Source organism: Archocentrus centrarchus, unplaced genomic scaffold (genome assembly GCF_007364275.1).
Source record: "Archocentrus centrarchus isolate MPI-CPG fArcCen1 unplaced genomic scaffold, fArcCen1 scaffold_68_ctg1, whole genome shotgun sequence".
Classification (NCBI taxonomy): Eukaryota; Metazoa; Chordata; class Actinopteri; order Cichliformes; family Cichlidae; genus Archocentrus; species Archocentrus centrarchus.
In genome coordinates this window covers 313,295-323,225 of record NW_022060284.1, presented here as the reverse complement: position 1 = coordinate 323,225, position 9,931 = coordinate 313,295, and the positions used below count along the sequence as shown (strand labels likewise).

The following is a 9,931-nucleotide window of genomic DNA, read 5'->3' as shown; positions in this document are numbered from 1 at the left end:
AATTACTTATTTTTATTTTTCTTATTTATATGTGTGTGTATATATGGTTGCAGGTACAAAATACATTTCACTGTGCATTGTATTGTGTATAACTGTGCATGTGACAAATAAACACTATCTTAATCTTAATTGGATATTTGCATTAAATAGCAGCCAAACTTCATATAAAAGTGGCAGGTGAGCGCATACAGGAGGGAGTATATACAAGAGATTTTACTACGTAAAAAACACTATGCTAGCCTCATGCTTGTATGACTGGTGCGACGATATTGCTGAATATCTCGGAAATACTACAGCGTCGGGTGTACCTGAAAGCAGCACCAGCTCTAATGAGCGTGGTTGTTGCTCGTGAACGCACCTCGTAGCATTTTCTCCAACAGAGGAGACGGAGGGGAAGCGCGAACCGAGCAAAAGGCAAGAGACGGCAGTTTAATCATCTGAAGCTCAAACCGTATGTTGTTTGGTGGCGTTTAAATGAAGCTTAAACGGTTAAAGTCGCTCCTGTTCCGTGTTTCCATTTCCTGGACAGCCCGAGAGGCGGTTCAGGGGACTTCTAAACCACAGGATAAACTAACCCTGTATCCAAACTTAATCTTCGTCACTGTGGGGTTTGCAAACGCACACCTGATTTTGGTTCCTGTAAGTTCATTTTGGAAACGTGTTGGATTTCTAAGCTTTCACTGACTGACAGCCGGCTGCACCGATGAGAAGGCGAGAACAAATTAAAGGAACAGAGTCCCCAGAAACCGGCATGAGTGGCGTTTGCTTCACTTGTCCAGAATTTTTGCTTATGTTGCAGGTCCCAGGCATGCGACCACAGTTATCTGATACAGAGGAAGAAATGAGCAGACAGGACAACGTTTGGCGGTTGCTGCATCGCTCTCTCATAGCAGAATTTTTCAGTACATATTTTAATATTTCAGACAGTCACACAATTATTCTTTTAACCACATCAACAATATGAAACCATCTGTTGGAGTCATTTTCTTTAGCAGCTATAATAGCCAGAACAAATGCTAAACTAAGAACATCTCAAGCATCAGCAGACATGGTGCAAAATAACTATACCTGTGCGAATAAGTATTTAACTTAATATGTAATGTGTGTTTGAATTTACAGGTACACACAACATCAACATGTTAAGGTACCTTGATAGCAAGCTCAGTGGGTCTAACATTTACAATCCAGAGACAGTAGTCGAAAGGCGCTTGAGCTTACTCACAGACCCCTACAACTACATTCATATGTTCTCAAGATTCATTCCTCGGTGTTTTACATGCTTAAACATTGTACAAACCTGATACAAAGGAAGAAATGAGCAACGTTTGGCTGTTGCTGCATCGCTCTCTCGTAGCAGAGAAAGAGCAGCGCGAGGGCAAAACAGCGTATCAGACAGCCGCCTGATGCCCAGCTGCCACCTACTGACGGTTTTGGGTATTGTCCCACAGAAAAGTCCATAAAGAGTAAATCAAAGTCCCCTAAGGCTTTTTAATATATACATATAACGGCAAGAGCTGGGATAATTATCCTGCAACTATTGACCCTTATGATATGTAATGACATAAAAAAAATAATGTGGCCACATATTTTGTGTGTCACACTTAGTTGAAATTGGATTTATTTATTTGCTATTTTTATTGTGGTGAAGTGTCGTGAAGGGTGAGACTGCAGGAAATTAAAATTTAACAGAAAGATAATAGAATTTAATATTAAAAAATGGTGTAAAAACATTTGACACCTTTTTCAGGCTCCTGTGCAACCCCGTGCCCCCATGCAGATGTATTGTAATAAAAGTGGTACTGCATAAAGATTTACAATCACTCTCAGTCTTTAACCTCTTTGACTTTGTCTAAAATATAAAGTGCTGAAGAGATATCAACTGAAGTCAAACAAGGGCCAGCTTGTACTTTTCAGTAATACCAGTTTGTACCACAAGATGGTGCAATGTGTCACTGTAACATTTATTTAACCAGGCAAATTATGAAGATATTCTTTGGCCTTCGCTGGGGTAGGAGGCAAAAGAGCAACAGTGTACATCCAAAACATTTCAGCTGTAGAGAGTATAAAACATGGACGTTCATTTATGAAGCTTGTTTTGAAGCCAGATGAGTGTTTTTACTGTTACCATCTTGCCAGGCAAAAAAAAACGGTTGTGCCAGGGAGGGGCAGTCTTATTGGCTAACAACTTGTGACTGGCAAGTCATCAATCACTTGACTTGAGACCGTAAAGTCATCAGGAAAGTATTTTCTGAGGTGAAGCCAAATAGCCTTTGCATGTAGACTATCACCATCTAGTGGTCCTCAAATAGAGTGCAGGTTTAATGCACTTCTGCACTGGCTTTACTTTACTGTATGTTTTATACGGTCCATAATTTCAGCTCACCGGTGGTGGTGAAAGTTTGAGCTAAGTTCTGCAGGAGGAAATTACAAAAACTAACTAATCCCATTTAAGTAACAATACAAAAATACACTTAAAATAGGCTACCTAAAGTAAAAGTACTTGTTATACAGAATCAGATATATTATTACTGGGTTACTGGAGCATAATTATTCATTCGGTACTGTATTATAATTACTTATATACTGCTGGGTACCTTTGTGCACATATAGTTGATATGTTGCTCACGTTTCTAGTCAGCAGCAGCAATACTAAGTGGTTAAACACATTTTTCTTATTTTATTAATGTATTACACTAGTAAACTGCTGGGTACTTTGCCACTGGGTGAGGCTGCACTGCCCCTCTCTGTCTTTCTGTGATGGGAGACTGGAAACAGATGACAGCTGTGCGAGTTCTGCAGCACTTTGAGGTAGAAAATGAGCAGTTTTCTATCAGCTCTGTCAGAGTAAATTCAGACATTAGGCTTACCTTAGATTTTAGTAGTTAAGGAGCACAATCCGTCCAGCTCTGCCTCATATCTGGGTTTGCAACCTGCAAAAGGCATAATTAAGATATGAAACAAAGTAGTATGGAGTACAGAGTACAGTACTGGCATCCAGAATTAGTGGAGTAGAACAAGAAATCTGCCAAACACAGAAATACTTAAAAGTACATTAAAACTGTAAGTAAAGTACTTGAATAAGTTAAATTTCACCACGGTTCTGTTCATGCAGTCTTTCAGTGGGGGTGGGGCTAAGTTTCACAGTACTCCAGTTCAATGGCATTGGTGGGGTCGCTGACGAGGCCAATCATATTCCTTTTTTTGTGTGTGTGTGTTGGGGGGGGGGGGGGGGGGGTACCACCCGAAGTACTGGGACACAGGAGTAGATTAAGGACAAAGAAAATGATCATTTTTGTAAATATGAGCTGAATTTAATACATTTATTCATGCTTTAGTCGTTCATTTTTTCAGCAGTTAAACTTTGAGCTAATTTTAAGGCTGATGTCTCAAACATTTTTCAACATTTACCAATTATTTTAGTCAGTTGTTGACCGTCAGTCATTAACCAGTTACTCAGAATTTTGGCCTTTTAATCTATGATTCTTTTTTATAATTTCCTTTTAGCTAGCTGTTGCATCTGTTTATAATATCTCCGCTGACAACTCAGGTTTCATCGTCTTTGTCCAGAGACCCAGGATGACGAGTTATCAACTGAGCGCGAAGGATGAGATGGTGGAGAAGTTTCTGGATGCTGCGGCAAGAGGAGATTTGTCCCAGGTGTCCACCTTGCTGTCCCACGTGCCCTCACTCACCAACCAGACAGGATACAGTGGCTGGACAGCGCTGATGCTCGCAGCTCGTAATGGACATTACCATGTGGTGGAGAACCTGCTGTCCCACGGGTACGTCGCTTCATTTCTCTGCATTCTCTGCATCTGTTATTAGTGTGCCCTTCATTAAGTGCCAAACACTAAAGAGATGGATTTTAGAGGATTAGTTTAAAGCTGCATTAGTATTTTTTAGCTATAAGGGGATGCATAAACTCCACATATCTTAGGTTCAGGCAAACATTTGCATAGCTTATGAACTTAAATGGAGAATGAAACTGTAAAAGATGGACAAACTGAATAGATACTGAAGTTAGGATCTAAAGAGCTCAAAGAAACTGAAACAGAGTTAGGCTGGACTTAAACTCAGCTAAAAGCAGAAGTGGAAAAACAGGAAGCTAAATAAGGCAAAAAGGCTCAAACTCAGACAAACTTGATTAAATCAAAAGACAGAAGCAAATTCTCTTTAAAAAGACACTAAAACTACACAGGTAAATGTGACTATAATTAGAGAGTAAAACTAGGAGCTCAAGGCCAAAATTATCCTTCAGTCAGAGTATAAGACTAAATTGGGATCAATAAGGACCAAATTAAACTCAAAATAATAATAATAGGGCATCAACAGTGGGATGAGAAAAAATAGTATTGAAGGAAATGGATATAACAGGTGAGAGCCAAAAAACCATTTAGGATTTAAAAACATGCTAAAATGGGCTGAAATAATGAGTGTAAAGAACGTTCAGTGTGCTGGAGCCCTGAATGAATGAATGGATTCCTGACTTCTCCAAACTCTTTTTTTCTGTCTTCCATCTTTAAGTTGTGATAAGTTCATAGTAAACAGTTCATCACAGACTGCCTACGATATTGCCAAGTTTTGGGGCCACAAACACATCGCTGACTTGCTGGGCCAGACAGATGATGGCTGCCAGCGAGTCCTGCTGGGCTCCCACATCAGTCCACAGGAAAACTACTTCAGCAGGGAGACGCTGGACCGCCTGAGTGGGAAGAGGACTGATGAGGCCTGGCTGGAGGCCAAGCAGAGAAAGCCAGATACAGTCTACCTCATGTTCTCCAACCTCAGCCCCATGGTCAGCACACCCCAGGAAGACAACAGTGCAGCGGTATGTTTTTAGCCCACAGCCTACAGCCCGTTTCAGTGACAACAATTAAAGTCTTGTTATTGTGATTCTAACTGCAACAGGTTGAGAGCAAACTGTGCCGGTTCACATATGAGACGGTTAAGGATCTTCTACAGAAACCTGCCACTGTGCTCATTTTCCTCGGAGTGGAGAAGAGGAAAAATCCCTCCCCTTACTCCTCTGAGGAGGGCATCCAGGAGACTCCTGCTTGGTTTGCTTTCAGCACAGATGAAGATGCTGCTGAACTTCTTAAACTGTGCACTGAAAGGAACTGCTCCTTCCCAAAGATGCCCAACAGAGACCTGCTGAAACTCAACGAGGAAGAGGCCGGTGAGACACAAAAAATATTGAGTCTTTTACTTCTCTTGTATCCAACTATAATGCTTCTTTCTGCTCTCTTTGTCGGCAAGGAATTGTAGCTCAGGCTAGATCGGTGTTGGCCTGGCACAGCCGCTACAGCTTCTGTCCGACATGTGGGACCAGCACCAAACCGGAGGAGGGAGGACACAAGAGAATCTGCCTGAACTCTGAATGCAGGAGTCTAAAGGGGGTCCACAACACTTGCTATCCACGAGTCGGTATGGATCTCCTCACCTATCAGCTCATCAGCACTGCATGGATGGAAGCTGTGCACAGAAAAACAGCATGAGCCAAAAACCTGAATGCTAATAAGAATTAGATGAGCAGTGATTATCCTCACCTGTCAAAAGTGAAAACCACCAGCACAAAACTTCAGCAAAGATGAAGTTAATCAACCACCAAAACACCTGAAAAGCTCTGCTGTGTGTTCAGAAGTATTTATCGCTCAGTTTAACTTCACAAAGGGACAAACGTCAGTCTTTAACTGAGAGGCAGCCTCTGTAGTTCCTCTGGTGGCCACTCGAGGCTGGCTCCAACAGAGAGTCAAGCCCCACAGACCCCCGCATTAAAAAGACCTGCAGAGATAGTCGTGTTTCCAGCCTGGGATTAAACATAGATTTTATCTTTATAGCTAATTTCCTCCTTTATAACAAATGAACAGGAGTGTAATATGTTTATAACTCACCTGTTTTATTACAGTCTAAAGTTATGTCATGTAATAGGTTGTGTCTGCTTTAACTGACAGAAACTGTGTGTCTGTGTGATTTCAGACCCAGTGGTCATCATGCTGGTGATCCACCCAGATGGAAACCAGTGTTTACTGGGAAGGAAGAAGATCTTCCCAGCCAGGATGTTTTCCTGTTTAGCAGGATTTGTAGAGCCTGGTACACATCACACACAGAAACACTACTGTTAATAAACATAGCTGATGTATGTCTGAAGCTAATCCTCACAGGAACATTAACCATAAACCAAATCTCAGCTATAAAAATTAGAGCGACCTCTTCTCTCCTCGTGCGGGTGCAGGGGAGACATTCGAAGATGCAGTGAGGAGGGAGGTGGAGGAGGAGAGCGGCGTGCAGGTCGGACCAGTTCAGTACATCTCCTGCCAGCCCTGGCCGATGCCGTCCAACCTCATGATTGGCTGTTTTGCTGTCGCCATATCGACCGACATCAGAGTGGATGAGAATGAGATAGAGGAAGCTCGGTGGTTCACACGGCAACAGGTAAGTGTCAGCGTGAGGCTCGTGATTTTAAGAAGAATTAATCCCGTTACTATTGAAGATGATTTTATAATATGCCCTGGAAATTCTTAGCATCAGTTCCAGGTACTGAAATGTTATCATACTCCCCTTCCCAGGATGTCATTGGGGATATTTCATCATTTTAAGCAATAATTCTTAAAGACAGAAATCCAACTTTTCTGCTTCTTCAGGTGATTGACTCCTTGTTCAGAGAAGCATCTCCAGCGTTTATCGCACCCCCGAGACAGACCATCGCCCACCAGCTGATCAGACACTGGATTGGCATGAACGCTAACCTCTAACAACACCTTCGTTGCTTCCTGTCTCAGGCATCTATACCTGCCTCGATAAATTCATGTAATCTAATCTAGACCAAACTGCTGATACAGTAAAATAATACACAACTCTGTGAACACAAGACTGTTGATGCTGATGATTGATGTTTCGAGGAATCAAAATAAACTTCACGTATTAAACAAATTGCTAAAAAGTCTTTCTGGTTGTTTGTGGTCATTTTTCTTTCCAAATATACCAGCTCAGTGTTGTTTATGCAACTTTTCTCATAATAGAGTTACACCAGAATATTTTGCATATCTGCAAGGCTTTGTCTCAGATCTCTCCCTGAAAGGCTGAACTTCTGCTCCTTTTAGGAGGCACCACAGCAGATCCTCTGCCTCCATCTCACCCTCTCCCATCATTATTTTCCCTCAGTGGTTCCTTCTAAAAAACAACAGGTGCAAAGCTGTCTTTGCATGATTCTCTTCAATCTTCCCCTGGTTATGAGCCATCCAGTCCCTGTACATCATAAAGAGAGCATGTTTTGCTCTATGAGTTGTAACTCATCCCAGGACACACTGTGTTTTTTATTTAACCTTTATTTTACCTGGTAAAATGTTTGAGAACCAGTTCTCACTTACAAACATGACCTGGCCAAGAGGCCCCAACAGAATCAGGTCTACTACACATAGATACACATAAACATAAACATACCCAAAAAAGTAATCAAACAAACAAACAATAAATCAGAGATTAACATGGAGCATGCATGTAAATCATGACAACTGGATAAAAACAGGAATAAGTAGAAGAATAGATGAGATATCATAAAGGGGAGAGAGGGGAGAGTAACGTGTGTGATTGTACGCATGTATGAATATATAGAGGAGAAAGTGTATGTGGGTACCGTATTTTCCGGAGTATAAGTCGCACTTTTTTTCATAGTTTGGCTGGGGGTGCGACCTATACTCCGGAGCGACGTATATGTGACATTTATAACACATGAACCAAAATACTCCAGCCACTTGACATCTCCGTGAACTGCAGCTTTAAGGCAGTCTTGCGTAACCTGTGGGCGCAGTGGATGATGGATGGAGAGCACAGCTTAACGGCAACTGGGAGAATGCGCCACCCAACTTTCCTGGAAGTCATTGGATGGATCAAGAAAACATGGGCCACCTGTTGGGATTCAGAAAGGCTGGAATAATTGGAACTGCAGCTGACGACGAGTCTGACTAACGCGACACAGAAGAGGAAGCGGCGCTTCGTCTACGGAGTGTACGGAGTTGTTTAGAAGTGACACCGAGGATGAAGAATTCAATGGATTGATGGTTTGGTTAACTTGTTAGTATGTTCTTTATGCTATGGTTATCTGAATAACTTAATGTTACGTTAACATACCGAACACGTGTTCGTTGTGCGTCATGTAGCTGAATGTGCTACGTTAGCATAACGTAGGCGTAACCGTGTTCGTCCTGTTCTTTAATCCATTATTATTTTAAATTGCCGTTCAAGATGGAATTTCTGCTCTGGGTCTCGGATTATATCACCCCCCCCCCCCCCCAAAAAAAGTGCGACTTATAGTCCAGTGCGACCTATATATGTTTTTTTCTTCTTTATTATGCATTTTTTTGGCTGGTGCGACCTATACTCCGGAGCGACGTATAGTCCGAAAAATACGGTACGTAAATTAGTGTGACCTGGGGTGGTCAGCATGAACAACAGTCAACTATGATCTGTTGAATTTTATGGTTGAAAGCAGTCAGAGATGTTAAAGCTACAAGTTTGAGGGCTCTTTGTAAAGAGTTCCAGTCATTTGCTGCTGCAAAGCAAAAGGAGTTGCAGCCAAAAACAGTAGAGGTATTGGGAATAGTGAGCTTGATGTATTCACTTGACCTTGTGCAATATTTATTATGGACTACATGAAGAAGAGATGACAGATAAGGTGGTGTCTTGCCCAGGACTGTCTTATAGATGAAGTGAAAGCAGTGATGGAGCCGCCGGGTATGAAGGGAGGGCCAGCCCACCAGTTTATAGAGGTCACAGTGATGAGGAAAGGCACATTAGTGGCAAAGCAGATGGCTGAGTGATGAAGATTGTCCAGTTTTCTGAGAGCAGTGCTTGATGCCATTTTGTAGATGATGTTGCCGTAGTCCAGAATTGGGAGTCTTGACAAGAGCGTGCTTGGCAGCATGAGTGAAGAAGGCTTTATTGCAGAAGAGAAAACCTCATCTGGCTCTGACTTTTGTCTGAATTTTGGGGGGCCTCTTGGGAATGCCTCAGTATCAGCCTACAAGAGTTGGTTGTGGCAGCAGGAATATTTTGTTGAGTGTAGAGAATGGGTGTAGAAAATATTACATTCAGCCGTGAGTCTAATACAGATGATATTATGTAATAAATGAACATGAACATTAAGTAATAATCATTTCCCCTTCAGGGCTGCGTCAGGAAGAGTGGTGACAAACTGCCAAATCAAACATGCAGAGGTAAAGAAAAGAAAGAAAAAGAAAAAACATCTAAATGGTACTTTTTGTGAACACTCTCAGCAGAATTTAACTTTCACCACCAGGGGCGCTGTTTTAGAACAGAAGAAGAAAGAACTTTGTCACATACATGCAGTGAAATTCAGTCTCTGCATTTAACCCATCGCAGAGGCTGAGTGTGTGGTGCATGCAGTGTGGTGTGGGGCAGCAGACCTTGCTCAGGGCCCCACGGTGGTGCCAGCCCAGGGATTCGAGCCGGCGTCCTCGCAGTAATGAACCCTCTAGGCCAGGGGTATTCAAATAAAATTTAAAGAGGTCCAGTCAGACAAAATTTCATGAGGCCAAGGTCCGGAAGTCCAACTATTTAATGTGATATATATATATATATATATATATATATATATATATATATATATATATATATATTAGGGGTGGGACTCGATTAAAAAAATTAATCGAATTAATTACAAGCTTTGTAATTAATTAATCGAAATTAATCGCATTTCAATATTTGACATGAGAAATATTAATTTAAGTTTGGTTGATGAATGAATCAATATACATGAGCTTAAACTTCTGAATGTTGTTCATTTTCCCACCAGTCTACTACACAGACCAATGAAGGGTGGCAGTGCTCCTGTGATAAGCAAACACCTGAAATTAAAGTTAAGCATCATAACTGGATAGTTTTATTCAACATTAATGTCTCACTTAATATAGTT

At 41.6% G+C, this 9,931-nt stretch overlaps 1 protein-coding gene across 2 annotated transcripts; it reads left to right on the top strand.

Moving 5' to 3' along the window:
* Positions 1-307: 307 nt before the first annotated feature.
* Positions 308-6,929, top strand: nudt12 (nudix (nucleoside diphosphate linked moiety X)-type motif 12). Of its 2 annotated transcripts, none has more exons than XM_030725704.1 (8): positions 308-414; positions 3,568-3,782; positions 4,525-4,828; positions 4,909-5,176; positions 5,257-5,424; positions 5,977-6,090; positions 6,233-6,432; positions 6,642-6,929. In XM_030725704.1, exons 2-8 carry the CDS (start codon positions 3,577-3,579, stop codon positions 6,750-6,752), a joined length of 1,371 nt encoding a protein of 456 aa, XP_030581564.1. In that variant the 5' UTR covers positions 308-414; positions 3,568-3,576; the 3' UTR covers positions 6,753-6,929. The 2 variants fall into 2 exon arrangements, with proteins under 2 accessions (XP_030581564.1, XP_030581565.1); XM_030725705.1 differs by having other exon boundaries at positions 381-451.
* The last annotated feature ends 3,002 nt before the right edge of the window (positions 6,930-9,931 follow it).

Excerpts from the sequence above, each read along its gene's own strand:
- nudt12 (XM_030725704.1), top strand. The coding sequence starts at position 3,577 with ATGACGAGTTATCAACTGAGCGCGAAGGATGAGATGGTGGAGAAGTTT. Across the intron at positions 5,177-5,256 it reads ACTCAACGAGGAAGAGGCCG|GAATTGTAGCTCAGGCTAGA; the intron begins GTGAGACACAAA and ends TTTGTCGGCAAG. Across the intron at positions 6,091-6,232 it reads AGCAGGATTTGTAGAGCCTG|GGGAGACATTCGAAGATGCA; the intron begins GTACACATCACA and ends GTGCGGGTGCAG.